Source organism: Lontra canadensis, unplaced genomic scaffold, assembly GCF_010015895.1.
Source record: "Lontra canadensis isolate GAN:19392208 unplaced genomic scaffold, GSC_riverotter_1.0 scaffold2, whole genome shotgun sequence".
Classification (NCBI taxonomy): domain Eukaryota; kingdom Metazoa; phylum Chordata; class Mammalia; order Carnivora; family Mustelidae; genus Lontra; species Lontra canadensis.
This window is the reverse complement of record NW_022630996.1, coordinates 24,858,972-24,878,823: the sequence shown is the minus strand read 5'-3', so window position 1 is coordinate 24,878,823 and position 19,852 is coordinate 24,858,972. Positions and strand designations below refer to the sequence as shown.

Below are 19,852 nucleotides of genomic sequence, written 5' to 3'. Positions count from 1 at the left end.
TAGGTTTGGGATGTAGGCATGTCACTGACAGTTTCAATCATACCAATGAGGGAAATTCCCTAAGGAGAGCAGTAAGATAGATATAATCTGGGCTGTTAAATGACCACTTGGCTTAGAAATACTTCCCCAGCACAAATGACTCACCTCCAGATTGGGAGGAGAAATAAACTTCATATTTAATCTATCACACTTTGGGTCTCTTTGTTGCAGCCATTTATACAAGACAATTCTCTAATTTGATATCCCATATGATGTTAAATACTATAAATACATTCTATCCAAAGAAATAAACTGGTAATTTCTACAGTTTCAGTGCAAATAATACTTAAAAATCTGTATCACATACTTTACAGTAACTATAGGTTATGAGGAAGAAATGCCATGTCAATAATACAATTAATCCTCATTTATCAGGAAAAAGAAGGCATACAAGAAATTGGGATCTGATTGCCCAAGGAATTCATTGTTTCAGTGATGTAATATTTATGTAAATTCACAGTAATAACAGCCAGCTGGATCCTGTAAATGTAAGCTAAAACACAATTTTGACTCCTAAAATTCTATAATTAGAGCATTTTCATGTTTTTGCCCTTGTTTCCATTTGACTAAGATACTGGTAAAAACTCTAGAAGCAAGAGGGAAAAAGAGGTGAAAGCCAGAAGATTCCACAAACTAAACAATTATCATCAAATAGATGATCTCTTAACAGGTTAATTATTTAATTAAATTTAACTCAAAAAGCTCTGTATCTATTGTGGTTTTCAGAAAATTTAGCATATTCTCAATTAAACTTCACAATATTTTTCTCTAAACGTCATTCGGGGTATCTATTTAATCAAAGATTTATTCCTACTTTTTGTGGATGAGGGGGTATCATTCATAGAATATTTCCTATGCAATTAAGACATATTTCATTTAAGCAGTTCATATTTTCCAAAAATGTACTTTTTAAAATATGACCCCCCCCCAATAAAAATGAATCTCCTGAACATTACATCTGTTATAAAGCCAAAGAGTTTTACTGGGAAATATTTTTACCTTAAACATGAAAATAGTAAATGTACCAAGATATGTATTATAATTTCATAATACCCTCCCCCCAATCCTATCTATGAATTAATGGCTTATTGCCATTAATCCAATAATCTATGTAATTTTTTATGTTTGGCTCAGGTCATGATCTCGGGATCCCGAGATCAATTCCCACATCAGGAACCACACTGAGCATGCTTTTGGATTTTCTCTCTCCCTTCACTGCCACTGGAACTCTCTCCCTCTCTCAAAAAAAATACATCAAGGTAGCATGATTAAACAAAGTAAAAAAGCTTGGTCCAAAATATTTTTTTTTTAAGATTTTTATTTATGTGATAAAGAGTGAGATCGTACAAGCAGGGGAAGTGGCAGACAAAGGGAGAAGCAAACCACACTCCCTGCTGAGCAAGGAGACCAATGCAGGGCTTGATCCCAGGACGCTGGGATCATGACCGGAGCTGAAGGCAGATGTTTAACCAACTGAGCCACCCAGGAGCCCCTGAAATATCTTTTTAAAGATTCCAAAACTCTAAAGGATTTAAATGCCTCATAACACAATCATTTCTAAATTTTCATATAGTTCATGGTACATATTAAGTTTAAAAATATTTCCCACCTTCAGAGAAATATTACTTTTGGCATTTTTTTAAAACAAGGTATATTTCTCTCCCAACTGAATAACAACATACAGATTGGACAGATTTTGAATTTTAATTCAGGAATATGTTTATCTCCTAATATGAAATAAAATTAAAAGTTTCACATTCTCTCTATTCCCAGTTTTTAGCCAGTCACTAACTTATATTCCACTGGTGAAGGAAATGGCAACTAAATGACACATCTGGACCCAAGTAGGTATTTCCCCAGTTTCACTAGTTCCAGTGAATGCCCTCGAGGGAACAATCAGTAAATGACCACAGTAAGTCTGTGACAGGTATACAAAAATCATATCCTCTGTTCTTAAAAACATAAGCACCTAAATAAATCAATCACAATTCTCAAGTTTAAAAAATGACGAAAAGCTTTAAGAATCTCCAAACATACCAACTTCAAGGATGCTACATTTTTTACCTGAGAACAATCTCTCTGGGCTTCTTTTGTGTTTGTTTGGATTTTAATACATGAACAAAGCCAGTGCTTTCCACAGGGCCAGCACCCTAGACAGTGATCTGTTAGCACAGTGACTGGCACTTAGGGGGCAGGGCTAAGTGTGTGCCCCACATCCAGGAACTGTCTCAAGTCCCCTGGAACTTTCAAATGTCCCTCTAGTCATTCCTTTCAGTAGAACCTTCAGTTCAGAATGATGACCTGAGCTAAAGAGTAACTCCTTTTCACACACAAACAAGTTGTTTTAATTTAGTTTTAACAAACACAGAATTTTCCACAGACTCCGCTTCCATATAAGTGTGCACTTTTGTTTGGAACTTTACCAAGAGTCATTCACCATCTCAGGAAAAAAATCACCTCGTGCACAGCAAACCCACTCATTGTGTCTGAGTCTCAGTACAGCACGCCTGGATCAGGATTCTTTTGCAATGACTGCATTCAGGCAATGCTACGAACAGGCACCAATAATTGCTGCTTCCTTTATCATGTCTTCCACGAGATATGCCTGACCACTTATATACTGAAATGTGTGTTTTGTTATACATTACTTTCCCGTTATTTTATGTCACAATTAGGGCAGTGCACTGGTTATTTTTAACATAACCTACTTACATGTGCACTTATCCATACATTTCACTGCAGGACAGTAAAAGAATAATATAAAACATTTTATTAAAAAAAAAAGGAAAACAAAACAAAACACACCACTAGATTTGGAGGGATGCAAACCACTGACCTAGACTATGTAGTAAGGCTCCTCACAATGCCAACATTCCTTGATTCTATGAAAAACTTTCAGTTTGGCAAGCCCTCATCATTAGCAGGCCTTTAATTCTAATTCTATTTGTAAGTATTGCAATTAAGTTAAAAAGAGAAATAAATAGGCTTGCTCAGGTGATACACAAAAACACAGGTTCTGCTAAAAGTTCAAACATTTGTGCAAGTAGCGGGAAATGCCCCAGGAGCTGATGCCTTTTTACAGGTTAACAGAAAGGGACAGAAAGATCCCTAAGGGAGAACTGGAGCTTTCATATCCATTTGGTCTCAAGATCTACACTATTGGCCTCACAGGGGACCCTGTTCTCTCCTGAAGTGGAGTGGAATACATGTTAGTGATCTACTGTCTTAGCATGTCTCCCACCAAGTTCATTAGTCCGGAAAATATACATTGGCAAGTAATGCGAATATTTCCAATGTGGAATGAGAGGAGTCCCTCTCACAACCAAACTGTGCACAAGTCCACCAGAAAGCACCACCTTCAACTTGTTATTGGCTTACAGATGGTAGAACTCTACTCCCATTTTTCAGAGGCAATCATTCTCTGTCATCAGACTAAGGAGTAATCATTATCTCCACTGTACCAATTTCCAGTTTGTGAAAGTGAACTGTAGCCACCCCTTCCTCACACAACTGAATTCTCAGCATGCCCATCGTCTTCATTATGTCTGACCATCCACCATTAGTATTACCTCTTTCCCCCATTATATTAGCACCCATAGGCAGCAACAATTTGACACCCATAGGTTTTCCTATGTTAAAACAACCTCCTAAGACAAAGTTTGAGGACATACTCCATAGCGGGGGCAAGGGGGGAGACCAAGTCCACACTTCATATATAATATAGCCATCCTGGCCAAATGACTGAAAGCCAGGAACAACTGATTATATACAAAGTATTTTATATAAAAAAAAAAATGCTTAGGTTTGACTAATATACCAAAACAAGTACAAGATTAAGAACAACTAATTATGAGATTGTGCATCATGAAAACATTATTTTTACAGAATTTTGGGTATCCAAGTAATATATTAGAAGATAATACTTCACAAGTTTTGAAAATTTCAAAATTCCTAGAAGATCAGATGAAAGAGTAATAAAACTATGTGAAAATATACACGTAGCTTTTAAGAGGGATATAGATTAGTTTTCAACTCTTAGAAGTTTCTGAACATAAGTCATTTATAATTTACATAGGAAGGAAAAGCTCTATTATCAGTAGTATCTTTTATAAATGACTCAATTTTTCCTCCCTGACCTCACATACATGTATGATACCAAATTTCCAATTTTCTAAACACTTAATACCAAATAGCCACATGAAACAATACAGCTCAAGTCTCAAGCTTCCCACACTAAACAGCTCAGTCTCGATCCCCACCGTGAGAACGACCATCTGACTTCAGTGCTTGGGTTTATAAAGATTATGGGTTGGCATTTGTGGTGAGGGGCACATTTTAACCAGATGTAACATTTTAAATCTACCTGGTTCAAAAATTAAGAAAAGCAGCTTTGTCACTGACCCTTCAAAAAAAGGAAACAATACAGAACAGGGCTGGGCCCTAGGAGCTCCTTACCCGCAGGGCCTCGATGACCAGGTCTCTGGCCTCCAGCTCCCCTTCCATCACGCTGAGGAGCATTCGAAGCTCTGATTTACTGAGGGTGTCCACGTCAAACTCTTTTTTCTGTAACACAAATATTTAAAAAGCAATGAAAAAGCTATTCATAGGACAATACACGTCTTAAAGGCATACAATGGATTGTTTTTATCTCAGTGGCTCAGCAAATCTTAGAAGCACAGGGGCCCTCTTCAACAGCAGATAATCTATGCCCAGACCTTCTAGGAGGGGTAAAAACTATTAAGGCTAAAGTCCCAAATCTCTTCATTAAGGAAATCTATTTTCCCAGCCTGCCTGCACACCTGGATTCAGGATCTCTTCAAATTGTGACAGTAATTTAAAGTCTCCAGAGTGTCTATCAAAACAGGCCCAATGTATGTTCAGGAAAAGTTGCAAAGTAAGTACAAGAATGTATTCCTAGAAGGGCCCCAATGCAGAGGCTCCTGGGAGGTTATTATAAATTCTGGGACATCCAATAATAACAGGTCATGTTTATAGAACACTGCAGCAGAGGTAACCAGCTGGCAGGCTATAGCCAAATCTGGCCTACAGATGTGTGTAACTTGGGCCTCAAAGCGTTGTGTTTTTTTTTTTTGTTTTGTTTTGTTTTTTTACTCAGCCAGCATTTTAAAAAGAACCTGAAGATGTCACCAAAAAATACAGATCTCTGGTTTCTCTTCAGAACAGAGATAACTGGTTAACCCCAGATTCACATTCTCACACAGCAACCATCTACAGAACCAAGTAGCAGTCCCTTTAGAAGGAACATGCTCTTGCCTTTGCTGCCCTGCTCTCCTTGTCTCTCACAGACACAGGGCAGGCCTGTGTACTTCCAAGAGGCCTAGCCCACCACCCACATTTAGTCAACTGCGTCTATGGTCAGGTGAGTCTGGAACCTGCTACGTGGTGATCAAATGCTTTCTTAAGCAATGCCTCTATGGCTTCTTGCCATTCTAAAAGTAGGCCGAGGCTGAAGTAAGCTTTCCAGAGACTCAGTTCCACCACAAGGTATCAGCACCATGACCCAAGGATCACAAGCCTCATCCATGACTCTTCCAGTTCCAGTGTCTTCTCTACATTCCTTCCCTAGTAACTGCATCAAATCTCTCCTCTTTAAATCCCACTGATGTACCATTGATGCCCAATACTTTGGTCTCCAACTCTGCCTTCTCCTTTTCTGACAACTTTATGAGCAGGTCTTCTGGCAGCCATCTTAGAGAAGCTCAACCAGAGCGCTCACCAGCTCAGCTTGGGTGAATCCACAGGTGGAGCTCCCTCTACACACACAGTCCATGCTACCAGTGTGTGCTGGGATTCCTTTGATAAACCCATCACTCTCAGAGGGAGGGCAACGCACGTTCATTCCCAAATGCCTCAGAACACCCAACCTCAGAAGCCATTCCTGAGGCCATTCCAGAACATTATTTCACATTTGCAGAGCACCCCAATGGTTTCCAAAGTAATTGAGAAGAACCAAGTCTCATATGTAAGATATAATCTCTATTTTCAGTTAAGAAAACCACAATTCAGAGAAGTCAGATAACATACCCACATCATTCAGCCAGGAAATGACAAAACTACACCTAAGTGCTATGACCTGTCTACACACTTTACCAGCACAGGGACAACATTGCTGAGATGAAAAATAGTGGCATCCTATCAATCAGCTAGTAAGAACCAGCTTAGCACCTAGATACATGACCTTCTATTATCCTTATGATGACACAGAAGTAAACATGGCAAGCCCATAAATGATTCCAGGACTTTCAAACAGGCATAACCAGAACTGGCTCTTTCTCGGTTTCAAAGAGACCTTCTAGAAGGAGATAAAAGTACAAAGGGAAAAGAGACCAGAACTAGTTGGTTCTCCAAGGAAAGATTTTAAAAGGGTCTTCCTCTTAAAATTGTTTCTTTTTGCATATATATATATTAGAGAAGTTATTTAGAAAGGCAGGGGCTCGGGACCGAAAGAGAGAAAAAGAAAAACCTACGGCAAAACCTAAAGGAGAAGTTATTTCTAGGATGCCCTTGCTTAGAAAGTTAACTTAAGAGATATTCCCTGTTAGGGCACCTGGGTGGCTTAGTCAGTTGAACTTATGACTCTTGGTTTTGGCTCAGGTCATGATCTCAGGGTCCTGGGACGGAGCCCCACATGGAGCTCAGTACTCAGCATGGAGTCTGCTGGAGGCTCTCCCTCTGCGCCAACCCCCTCCCCACTCGAGTGTACTTGTGCTCTGGCTTGCTCTCTATGGAATAAATAAATAAATCGGTAAGAAAAAAAATCGAATTTGCCTATAAATAGTAAAATCTAACATACTAGAGCTCAAATTCTGCTCCCACTACATAACTTTGTCACATGGGTCTTTAACCCAATTGTTCTCAAAGGCAGGCAAGCATAAGAATTCTGTAGAGACCTTGTTAACAGGGACTGCAGGACCCTGTCTCTAGAGTTTCTGATACAGGTCTGTAGGGGAGCCTTAAATTCAACTTTATAACAAGCTCCTGTTGCTTCTGCTGGTTCAAGGACTATACCTGGAAGAGGCATTTCTGTATCTTACCTGATGTGTTTTCTCATCTATGTAATGCACATCCTAACACACACCCCGCAAAGTTCTTCTGAGCATTAAACAAGAACACATAAATGAAGTAAGTGCTAAATAAAAGCGGTGCTTGTTATTATTCAAGCCGAGAGCAGCCAGATGTTTTATGTAGGGAGATGTGGGCTATTGGCTATAAGCCTATTTCTTTGAGTATCTACCAGCCTAAGTGCAATAAAAACTCAGTTTATTAACTGTGATGAAAGACAGACTCTTTTATCCTGCTTTTTCCCACTGAGATGGGAGAGTAAGCTGCAATTGTTAGGAGCTTTAGAAGGTAATGTTTTATTAATGCTACTGCTGGTTGTTCTAAAGATTTTAATTAATTGTGTATTTTATTGTCCTTGTTTCCCCGAAGCTTCATAAGCAAAGCACTCCTTTTTAAATACTAATAAATTATGAAAGACATTGCCAAGATTCTGATTCATATCAGAGTCAGGAGTGCTTGCCCTGGTTCCATCATCATCAACATTACATGTGACCTGCAACCAACACTTCTGTTTTTTAATATATCACCATCAATAAAAAGGGAAATTCATTAAAATAAAAACCAGTTATAAGGTTTTTTGCTAAACCATTGATTAGGTTACACAGAATGTTTAAAAAAAAAATCATGTTTCCCATCACAGTGTATTAAGTGATGCACTATTTCAAATATAGAGTTTGTTTGCCCGCCAGCTACTCTCTCTCCCCTATGCTTCTCACCCCTGGGTCCTCACTAAAAACATTACTGCCTTCTGGCCTTCAAGAATAAGAATATTATCGTAGTATTTTCAAACTGTCATTCTCCAATGTTTGATGTTTCTGTCCACTATTTTGGCAAAACAGAGTATCTGAAACCATGTTAGAGGTCATTTATTTTACAAATAAATTTGAAGCACGTTAGTATTTTTAGAAATATAAAAAAGCCCAAACGCAAAAATCCCAAGAAAAAAGTATGTCAGTTTCTTATGAAGTGGCATTTATCGGACTTGATGAATATATGGTACAAAAGTACTCAGATATATAAGAATTATTAATGTTCTTTGGTTTAAGAACAAAATAATTATTCTAAATCTTTTATTTTTTAAACCACATTGAGGTGTGATTGACAAACAAAATGCTGTACATATTTAATATGTACAACTTGATGAGTTTGGAGAGACAGGAAACCATCACCATAATATAGGCCATAAACAAATCTATCACCTCCAATTTTCTTCCTTACCTGTTGTGGGTTTTTTTGATAAATTTTATATTTTTAAGAGGCAAAATAACTTGATAACTTAATTTTCAAAAAAAGAAGACAAGAGAGATCCAAATGCCACCATTCACATAAAAGATTAGGATCTTTATCAGGAGATCCATGAAAACATGACACCCCAGACCCCCAACAACAACAAAATCACAGCAGACATGTTCACACACCAAGCTTTATCATTAGTGCATTTGTTTTCCTTAATAAAGAAAACCCAGATCTCATCTTTAAATGAAAGCAAGGTACTAAAAAAAAAAAAAAAAAAAAAAAAGGAAAGAAAGAAGGAAAAAACCCAGCTAGATTGCAACTCTAGAGGCCACCCCTCTGCCTGTCATGTTGGATGGTTGCCAGGAAAAGTAGTCCAGGAACAGTGCTTAACACCTAGTTTTAAAAATCTGACAGAGGAAGCTTAAACGAATCCAGAGTTTGGTCATCAAACTAAGAGCCTTCTTCAGGACATAACACGAAAGAAGAGACACAACCCCAAACTCGTACTGTTCAACACAGAAGTCTTCAACAAGCTCTAAATCACTTGCAGTGGTGTGGAAAGGGCATTCTTCCAGATTTTCTTATACAGGCTCAGAGAGAGAGAGGGAGAAGACAAAATAAAACCTAGCTGGGTTAAGCTGCCAGAACTACATAGAGGCCAATAGCAGTTTCCTCCACTACCACCCCATACCCTCACCTCTAGGGGAAAACAAACAAACAAACAAACAAAAACTAAAATAAAAAACTAAAATAGTGGGTTTTATGTAAGGAATTTCAACAGTCACAGCCCAATAGGGCCAGAAGATCCTTACCCATATCCTTTCAGAATTAAAGGGGTCAGAACATTGATGGTTGCCAGAGCATTTAAGAGATTAGGCGTCACAGTGGCAGAAGTACCTCCCAGATCTTTGTCCAAACTTACCAGTTATGGTAAAAATCTAGTGATCGAACACAGAGCCAGATATGTTCTCTGGTACTTCCCAAAGACACTGAGAGCACCTTTTCCAGTTTCAAATCTAGTGGGCTACCCTACATTTGATCAGTGAGTTTACCACATGGGAAGGAGGTGAGGTACCTGAGAAAGCCAGTGGGCTAGAAGAGCATTAATTCATCTGTTTGGACCTCCAGTTTCTCAGCAGTAAAATAAGTATGCTGTACTAAGTGATCCCTAAAATCTCCCCCAGCTCCCAAATGTTCTGATTTCACAGACTATCAGGCTAACTAGATTACTGGACTGAGGAAATTTAGGTCATTCCATGAAGCCTCTGAGAAACAGTTGAGGTAAATTGATTTTGCCTCTTTGCTCTGAAGTTACAGAAATGTTTTTCTTCCCAGTCTAACAGGGCATGCTAATAATTAATAAGGCACATTTAGAACTTCCTATGTAAGCAAGATTTATGGCTCGGAGATAAGTAAGAGGCTGTAAAGAAGGGGAAACCAATGAAATCCATCTTGAAATTACAAGGAGAAAATAAAAAGCTGAAGACTATCATTAACATGAAAAAAAATCCAACTTTCCAGGTACACAGAACATTTATAATGTTAAAATATGAATTCACACAATTATATGGATTTTCATGAAGAAAAGTACATTTTCATGCTCTAAAACTACTTCAAATCTCTGACATGACATCGTGCTTTGAGATTATTCCTCCCGATTTCATCTATTAAGAGGTTTACTTACAGGGTTTGCATACCTTTGATTTTGTTCTTCCTAATCCTTTGTCCTCTAACTCATGGGAATCCTACTTTCTTCAGGACATAGCTCACATCTCACTTCCACAGTCTTTACGGACTCCAGAAATCTCTCCTTTTCTACACTCAGTCTTACTGTCTGTTCTAGTACTTCACTTGGCAATTAATCATGTCTTGCCTTGTGTATTTCCTCATATTGTCTATCTTAATGCTCTATTTTTTTCACCCCTACTAGAAATGGGAGGACAGCCAGAGTATTAAATCCTCACATGATTCTACCTAACATTCACGCCCACCCACATTTGTCATAAAAGCCTATTTCACACAATATGAACACACAAAGCATGTAAGTCATGTGTAAAGGATACACCTGTCTTACTAAAATACAGGGTTATGGCCCCACTCTTAGGCCAACTAAGTAACTGGTCAATCATCTTCATTTATCGTTTTCAAAAATCATCTAGAGCAATCTACACTAGGGCCACTTGGTGTGGGACTTAAAAGCAACATACTGGGAACTTAGGGTCAGCTCTCCAGGGCCTTACACCTCAAATCAACCCCATTGCCCGAGGTCTTTCATGCAAGACAAGCAAGTGAGTATACTGGAAGGAGGCAGAACTGACAAGTAAACAGAATGTCAGGAAGGAAACCTTGCAGTGGGTAGAACTAATTTTGAGTGCAAGAAAACTTGAATGAAAAGCAGAGAAATGGCTCGGGCAGGGGTGACAAGCTCTGATAATTAAATGCGGCTATGTCCCTTTTCCTCCTTTCAGATCTCCTGTCTGTCTCCATTTCCTCTTTGGAAAAAGAAAAAGAAAAAGACCACATCTCAGATAAAACAAATTCCTATTTCCATCCTAACTCAGCTTTTCCATGTTCTATGAGCCCTACATGGGACATCTCCACATGGGAACTAGCATCCAGATCCAATAATTGTCCTTAAAGAAGCTTATCATGCATTGAATATCAGCTTGATTATCTGTAGGTGGCGAATGGCAGCATGCTGATTTTCAAATGAAAAGACTGAGATAGATGGCTAGATGATACTCTTACAGTTACAAAGGCCTTCTGGGAATAACTTGGGCCTTTGGGATCATCTTTTTGCCTTTTCAATGAAATATAAAAGTGTCAGAAGCAAATCATTTATGAACAAGCATTCATTTCTGCATAGTGACATTAATTTTGTGATACCACTTTTACAATAAAAAACCTTTTAACTCCATCCTTAATCTACCTGGTTATTGACTAACAATTTCAAGAGTGGTTTTTTTTCCCTAAAAATCAGGATTTCTCCATACATGGCATCGTTTTGTGCACAGCATTAATATGATCTCATTATTTTTATGCAAGTTATTTATAAAAGATGAATACATCTTTAAAAATCCTTTGATTTCAATGTCATCATCATCTTTCTCATACCAGTTTTTTTGTTTGTTTGTTTTATTTAATATCTAAGAGACAAGTTTCCTTTTCCATATTACACAAGTCTTGGAGCCCCAGTAGAGAATAATACAACTAAGTGCATTCAAATAGTCTTTTCTAAAACAACACTCAGATGTGCTTAGGTGGCAAAGTATATGAGGGCAGAAGGGAGAGAAACTGTTCCATCTTTCCTAGGCACATTTTCAGTTTGAATTCTAGTCCCAGATTTCTGGGCATGAGCAGACTATGCCAAAGCCTTGCCTGTCTTCCTGTCCAATCTTCCCTTTTAGTCCCTTTTCCTGTTTCCAAACTCCCTTTCATTTCTGCCTTGACCCACCCCCCCCACCAACCCCTCCCTCCACACCCTGGTGGGTGATTTGACCTTGGCTCAATTATACGAAGAATTCAGGATGGGAAGGATGTAGTTACCATTCCCAGCCTCAGCCATGATTCTGAAGAGAGATAATCTAAAGGGAAAACTAATAGTGTTGGAAATTAATGTTTTTAAAAATCTGTGAATCTGAAATGTCACTGAGAAAAGCAGCTTGAAAAGAGACAATCTGCAAATAAAAATAAGAACAAAAAAAATCAGAAAATCAGGGTCATCTTTCAGAAACAAGAAAAGCTCTGTAACATCTATAATGTTAATCACTACAAATCATAGGCCAATAGTTTCATTACACTCTAGTAACACACAAAGTAAATTTCCCAATTAGCCAAACAACAGTAAGTATTAGGACATGACTTCTTGGTGAGCATTCATTTTCTTCATTCCATATTGGTGAAACACCTACCATGTATTTGCCTGGCACAGTGCTTATCCTTTGGTTTCCTTATTTATTTTTTTTAAGATTCTATTATTTATTTATTTGACAGGGAGAGAGAGAGAGAGAGATCACAAGTAGGCAGAGAGGTAGGCAGGGAGAGAGAGGGAAGCAGGCTCCCTGCTAAGCAGAGAGTCCTATACGAGATCCCAAGATCCTGAGATCCTGACCTGAGCCAAGGGCAGAGGCTTAACCCACTGAGCCACCCAGGCGCCCTTGCTTTCTTTTAGAAACAAAACTCACACAGCCTTTCTTGAAGAAGTCTGCTCTCTTCCAGCTCCAGCCCTGTGTCCATAAGATCAACAGCAGATATTTATAAATGGCTGAATAAGTACTCAGTCTGTGAAACATTTTCTCGCCTCATAAAGTTACATGAAACACAAGAGGAAAGAACCAACTGGCAATCTAGCTTAGGCAGGGATTCAATCACAGAGAAGATAAATGCTTTTCTCTAAACAAAATTGCTCCTATGAGCAATGTAACAGCAATGATACCAACACCAATAAGAAGTCAAAAAACAGGCATAGAAATATACATTATTTAAGATGAAAAAAGAGTGAAAAGCATCCTGTTGAAAAGCATCAGTTATATTTCAGTCTATTTCCTCAACTTCTAACCTATTTTTCTAAAATACACTGTTGCAACTAAAGTTGAAACCTCTGTGTTCATCTTTGAAGGCCCCTCATTTGTGGCCCAGGCCACCTTTCATGGAATCCTAAGAACAGCTACATGGCCCACAGCTTCCTGCAGTCTTCACTTCCAAGTCCTCCCTCCATCTCAAGGCCCAACTCAAATGCCATCCTTCTGTGGAATGTTTCCAGGTCCTTCCACTAGGGATCCTTTCCATGACTCTTCCTCTCGAGACTCCTAATTATTTGTGCCTTTCATGACATCATCATGTCTGACTTGATTCCTGGCCATCTATCAGTTTCCACCATTGGAATGGGATGTGTTACTTTTTATGGCAACAAAGATGTTACTCGTGATGCCACCATTTTGGTAAGTGGACAGTAATGTGTTAAGTCTAAATTATTCCTTACTTAAAAATTATGCTGTGAAACTTACAATATTCTTTTTTTTTAAGATTGTATTTATTTATTTGACAGGGGGAGGGAGAGAGAGAGAGAGAGAGATCACAAGTAGGCAGAGAGGCAGGCAGAGCTGGGGCGGGGGAGGGTGGTAAGCAGGCTCCCTGCTGAGCAAAGAGCCCTATGCGGGGCTCTATCCCAGGACCCTGAGATCATGACCTGAGCCCAAAGCAGAGACTTAACCCACTGAGCCACGCAGGTGCCCATCTTTCAATATTCCTTAGCTGCCATATAACTATGGTTGTTTTAAGAAAGCTTAGCAAAATTGGCTAAGAAAATGTTTTTCTTTGCATTTACATTCAATATTGTCACCTGGAAACAAAAATTTCCAAGGTACCAGCTGCTAATTTAATATTCCTGTTGTGCATTTAATAAAAGCACTGTCCAAGTTTTTTTGTCATTATCACCATGACAACAAAAATTTTTATCTACTTTTTTCATATTATTTGCTCCACAAAAGTCCTAAATGACAAGAATGTTGATCAGCTTCCCAAACACAGCTCTAAAGAGATCTCCATTTTCCTTTCACTCAAATTCTTTGGTGACAATAAAAAAAAGCAGGAAGATTTCTGTTTTCCATACTGCCTTATCCATTAGGAGTTATTTTCAGAGTAGAAATAGCAATATAGCCTATAAAAGTCATCACATTTGGTTGAGGCACTGAAAATAACCCAGGTTTCTCAGCATGGTTCACAGCAAAGACTATTAATATGATCCTACTGAATACTGTAGCTGTTACCCAGCTTTACACTTGGGATGCTTTCAGGATTTAAACAGCTAAGAACAAGGATCACAAACTAAATTTAAAACACTCCACTGAAAATCACATTAAGCTGAAAACTATAAATTAAACTTGTCTCTAAGCAACAATCTAAATAGTCAAAACTTAGTGAAAACACTCACTTTCAAAAATAGCCTACTGCTTTGGAGTCTCCATTGGCTCATGACTGCCAAATGTACATATAAAAATGTATAATATGTAAACCAATTTGAAATGAAATAAATCTCTAAAATGCAAAAAAAAAAACCACAAAAACTATTCCCTAAAAATTAAAAAAAAATGTGAAGTCCTCAGTTGCCATGAATCCAAAATGCATAAAAATGTCTTTGATTTTTAATCATTAGGTAAGAAGCTTTTAAATGACAAATATCGTTCTTCAATCCAGCTTTAAGTATCAAGCTGTAAGTCAAGTGGCTGATACAGGAGGACCATATGTTATTAAAAGTAAAATGCCCAGTCTACTGCATAATAAGCCATCATCAGAATTTTGCTAAGAAGTTATTTTAAAAAACTATTAGATTAAGTGTCCTTATTGCATCCTCCAAGGATTGTACAGAAGTAACAAGTTTTACTTTCACAGATTTTTCCGTGGCTATCATTAACCAGGGTGAAATTACAAAATCTCCACCTATGTGCAGTGAAAAGTCAGACTCCTGAAAATTCTCAACAGCAGAAAAGGAACAGAGGCCTTGTTAACACAAAAATCTGTCCGGCGTCCAAGATCCTGTTTGCAATCTAACCAAATAAAACTATAGATCAGCTACAGACCATAAATCAGATGTTTGTGTTTGGTTTAAACTGTCAGGTGATTAAAGACTGAGGGTAATAGAAAAAAGGCTGTTCCAAGTCGATTAACCAAATTCAGCCTTCCTGGGCAACAAGCACACACACCCCTACCTCTTTTTTCTCTCCCCTCCCTTTAGCATCTCATAGGGATGAAGGTACTCAATCATTTGAACTTCCCAGAGAGGTTTGTGTTGTCTTAATAGCTAGCTTATCTTTATTGTATTTCACAAAAGGGAACTGACTCATAGCATCACAAGCGAGCAGGTTTTATTTGAAATCTTAAGTTCACGTTTTCCATGCAAAGAATGAAAAACCAATTTTCCTAAAAGTTTCAAATTAAAACTTGCAAGTTCCACAAGTGGAAATCAACAGCCCTCCTCTTTCTCCGTTTTGCCATCTTTCTCTGTTTCTTTTTTCTTGCCCAGGCTCAGCTCAAGCAGCCTCCTCCACCTCCACATCTCTCCTCTCCCTCTCCAGAAAAGCCCAAGTCCCAATAGTGAGGGAAGAAGTTCCAACTGCCCAGATGATTCACACCTGGCCCTCCCTCTGCTGCTCGTGCACCGACTCTGTCCAGGAAAGAACTGAGGGGCGTCCAGGCTCTTCTCAGTCCACACCACCCGGGATCTCCCGCTACAGCAGCGGGACCGCGCCAAGGGCGGGAGGCGCTCCCAGGGCTGCCTTTCTTTGCAGATCCTTGCAGCTCCCGCGAAGCTGCTTTTCAACTCCGAAAACGTTTCCACCCAGGAAATGTGGGTCCAGCCCTCCCCCCGAGGTAGGGACTGGAAACCCCCGTTCAGTCTCCGTGCACAGGGATGCTGTGGGGCCGAAAGTGGGGTCAGTGTTGGATGGAAACTCATTAGGCTTCTAGATCGCAGCGAAGAACAATGTGTGGACACTAGGTGCTCAATCTCCACCTTGCCTGGGCACCTTCTTGGGAAGAACGAGAACACCTTCCCACCCCGGCACCCTATCACCAAGTGATGGGGCAGCATGCAGCTAGGACCCAAGGCTCTGACGCTCAGCGGGAGGCAGCAGCGCCCAAAGCCGGACACCCGGCCTCTCTAAAGGGGCCTCAGGCACATGAACACACACACAATGGGCATCCCCACACCTGCCTGGCGATGACCCGTCTCCCCGTAGCTGCCTTCCTGGGTCCGCTGAGAGATGCCAGGCAGCCCCGAAACACTCGCCCACCACCACGCGCGCAGCAAGAGGCGAACAATGGGGGGTCAAGTTCGCCTAGAAACGCACGCCAGCCCCCGCCCCCGACCAAACCCCACAGCAGCTGAGGGAGTAGGCAAAGGGGTCGCATAGGACACACGCAGGGAGCCCCAGAACCGGGCGGCCCAGGACTGCTTCCCGCAAGGCTGGGGAAGGACGGCAGTGATCCCGAGCCCAGGAGGCCGCCTCACCCTCCTCGACCCGGGCTCCAGCCGTGAGGCACCGCAAGGAGGGGGCACCCAGGGGAGGGGGCACCCCGGGGAGCCCGGGCTTGCGAAGCGCCTCGGGGTGCAAGCCGGGTCCAGCCCGAGCCCCAGCCCTCGTCTACGCTCTCCCCGCGCCCACCCCGGGACCTCGGTTACCGCCGCCTCCGCCGTGGCCCCCTCCGCGTCCTCTGGGGCGCGGGAGAAGTCAGGCTCGCAGCTCGCGCCGTCCGTCGCCATCTTCCTGCTCTAGCGGATCCGAATGCGAGCTCGGAGCGGTGGCTCGGGGTTCAGCCCTCTCGGCGCGGGCGGCGCTTAACCCGCTGCGGTCCGGGGACGCGGGCGCTCGCAGCCCGGCCGCCGCTGCCGCTGCCGCTGCCGCTGCCACTGCCGCCGCCGCCGCCGCCGCTGCCGCGCTCCCTCCTCCCCTCGTCACCGCCCCCGCCGTCTTAACCCGCTGCGCGCCAGAGCGCCGCCCGCCGCCTGGTCCCCGCCCCGCCGCCCGCGCCGGGCGGCCAGCAATCAGCGGTGCGTGGAGGGAGGTATGGGAAATGGGCACGCGCCCAGGCCCAGCTAGGAATCTGCGGGAAGAAGGGGGAACCAGAGCCCTGGCGGAGGTGCAGGAAAGGGCCCAGGAGGTGATCTCCCAGCGCTGTCCCCACCAACGCTGCTGTGTACAGAACAACCCGATGAAACGTCAAGCCTCCCAGATTCTGAATTCTCTGTAAGGTCAAGGGAAAGCATTTAGTTTCCTCTATGCCACCGCTAGGAATCACAGAAGGCATCCTTTTCTTTCTTGGATTTGTTTGTTGTTGTTGGTTTTTGTTTTTGTTTTTGTTTTTGTTTTGAGAGACTGCCACCAAGGGCGTGTTTCCCCTCCTGGTGTATACATCAGGCTTTGTTCTGCTACCTTTGCCTTGAGTCTTTCCCCTTGGCCTATTCCTTTTTATACAACCTCTTTTTCAAAAAAGGTGGAGCAAGGCCTTTTGTTTTGTTTTGTGTTTTGACTCCCAAGTCTGGGGTACTTTTTGAAGGGCTAACCGAAAAATGTTTAGTGCCATTCTTGTAAAAGGAAGCTCTCTACTTTTAAGAGAATTTAAGAGACCTCCATGAGGTGGGGACAGCACACATAATTTTTTCCTAAAACCTGATTTTATGGGAATTATAAGTCTCAAGATATATCATGAGATGAATTAGACCCAAACTCTTAATTTTCTCTTCCCACATCTGATTCCGTTCCTACCCTTTCCTGCCAATTCCCAGGATGTGAAAATCTATCACCTTATCAAGACCATATGGTACAGGCCTTCCCAAATCACCAGATCCCAAAAATGTGTTGAAAGCACAAAATCAAATCACATTCAAGCTGGGTCTCAAAAAAGTAAATTCAAACCACAACCAAATCCTGGACTTAAAATTCTGGAATTGTACGCTTGGAATGTTCAGTTCAAGGGTTAACAGATCAAAGCTCTTTTTTTTTTTTTTTTTTTAATGGCAGACTCCTAATGAAAGGTTTTGGCACTTTAATTGCCTCACTTTCTAAAGTAGATCTAAATATGATACAAACCATGGCAGAGAATATCTTTTCAAGGACCTGAAAAGTGTGGATCGATAAGTTGTTAAAAGTTCCTTCCCAGAAAGGGTCTACATCAAGAACTTTCACCTGGAACCCTGCGGTTAAGGGTCACAGGCATAGAATCACCTCCAGGTTATCTTGTAAGCAGAGATGATCATTTATTTATTGTCTTTGACTTTATTCTGGTAGCTAGTCCTTCTCTGAACCCTCTGATTTCCATCTCTGTTCATTATATCATTTCTTTTATCAAACATTCTCTCTGAAATTGCTCAATATTAGAATAACTAGACTCTTTATCCAATGAAAGAAAAGCATTCGACTGTAAAACTTCAATGCTGAACGGATAGTAAAAACTTGAAGTTTGAACCAAAAAAATTCCTTGTTCTTTTCAAAATCCATTTTCACACATCAAAAGGCAATGAATTTTCTTGACACTGATACTTGTACTGATGTTCAATTACCACCAAAGAAATTAACTGGCTCCCTTCTAAGGGAAAAAAAATAATAATAATAAACTGCACTTAGGTGTTAAGAACTAAGGATATGACATGACAATATCCCTAAGAAGCAACTCCCATTTATTTTATACATGCAGTTCAATTAAAAAAATATATCATTGGGAAGAAATCGCTTCTATAAGTCTAAATGCAATTAAAGCAGAATTGTCACAAAAGATTCAAACCCTGAGTGATGTCTTACCTCCCACTCCACTCCCCCACCTTTTTTAAGTAAAATAAAAAAATATATAAACAGTTAAAAAAAAAATCACAGAACAGCACATTTTCTAAGGGCCAAAATCCAAGACCTAGTAAGGAAAATAAATAGCATTTTGTCCCTGCCTTAAAGCTGCCATTGCCTACTGCCAAGGATTGAAGGAATATCCCACCTTACTGCACAGAAAAGCACACCAGGAGTTAACTCCCTCACCAGTGGCCTGGCCTGGGGCTGCTTCTCTACCAGGAGGATACTTGGTGGTTTAAATTGTCTCCTGAGAATTAATCTCTATTGAGACTGCAAATTAACTCTTTCTGAAAGACTTTCTTTGCACAAAGGCGGGCTCTGCTAGAGTCAGACCAAATAGATCTGAAAGAGTGGTGACTTGATGGCTCTAGAAATTAAATCTTTTGAGGCTTCATTAAATAGCTTAAAAAAAAAAAAAAAAAGACATCCCAGGGCTAGAGTGAAAATTTCTGAAAAGCAGGGAAAAGGAAAAGATATGGAAGTGCATATGCAGGAAGAAAAGAAATCCTTATAGCAAAAATAAGTCATGATTTTTAATCAGTACATTTCTTTCAGCATTAAAATGGAAGGAGAGATAACTGAATACATTGCTAACAGAAAACTATTAGTTATATTGTCTTCTTCTCTGAACATAACGATGTGGCTGACCCACTGACAAATGAATATATTTTGTCAGATTAGAACAGTTATGTTCTGAACCCTAGAACAGAGGTGATTGTGTTGAGCTATACTCCAAGATTCTCTTTTAAGGCCAGTGAAATGGGTTGCTGCAGCTAGGAATGCAGACTGTGGCTGGGGAGCCAAGTGGTTTTCTGATGAGACCATGGCCTTGGCCTCACCAGCCACATCCTCCAACCCACTAAACCAAAAACCCAGAGAGTTATATATAGCGATGCAAAGGGATTCTTCCTTCCATGTGAGAAGATAAAGGAACAGACACATAGCCCAAAACCGTTTCCCTGATAGAGTAAGAGAATTCTTTATTTCAGTTAAATGACAACATTTATGCGAACTCCAAAGAGCAAACCATATGTTATCATGTCTTAGTATTGCCAAATGACAAAATTACCAAGTAGCAAATCATTTCTGACTGCATTCACAAGGCTATAGTTATACAATTTAAATATTCCAGACCATGTTTATCCCTGTCTACACCA

The 19,852-nt window shown here is 40.6% G+C and overlaps 1 protein-coding gene across 3 annotated transcripts in view; it reads right to left on the bottom strand.

The window, feature by feature from the left end:
- Positions 1–16,750, bottom strand: part of CTTNBP2 (cortactin binding protein 2) — a 149,395-nt gene extending 132,645 nt beyond the window's left edge. For all 3 annotated transcript variants that reach the window (XM_032870674.1, XM_032870683.1, XM_032870692.1), the window contains exons 1-2: positions 16,538–16,750; positions 4,495–4,602 (exon numbers count right to left, since the gene is read on the bottom strand). In XM_032870674.1, the coding sequence (XP_032726565.1) occupies positions 4,495–4,602; positions 16,538–16,618 (189 nt within the window). In that variant the 5' untranslated portion in view covers positions 16,619–16,750. The remainder of the gene's footprint in view (positions 1–4,494; positions 4,603–16,537) is intronic.
- Between the last annotated feature and the right edge of the window lie 3,102 nt (positions 16,751–19,852).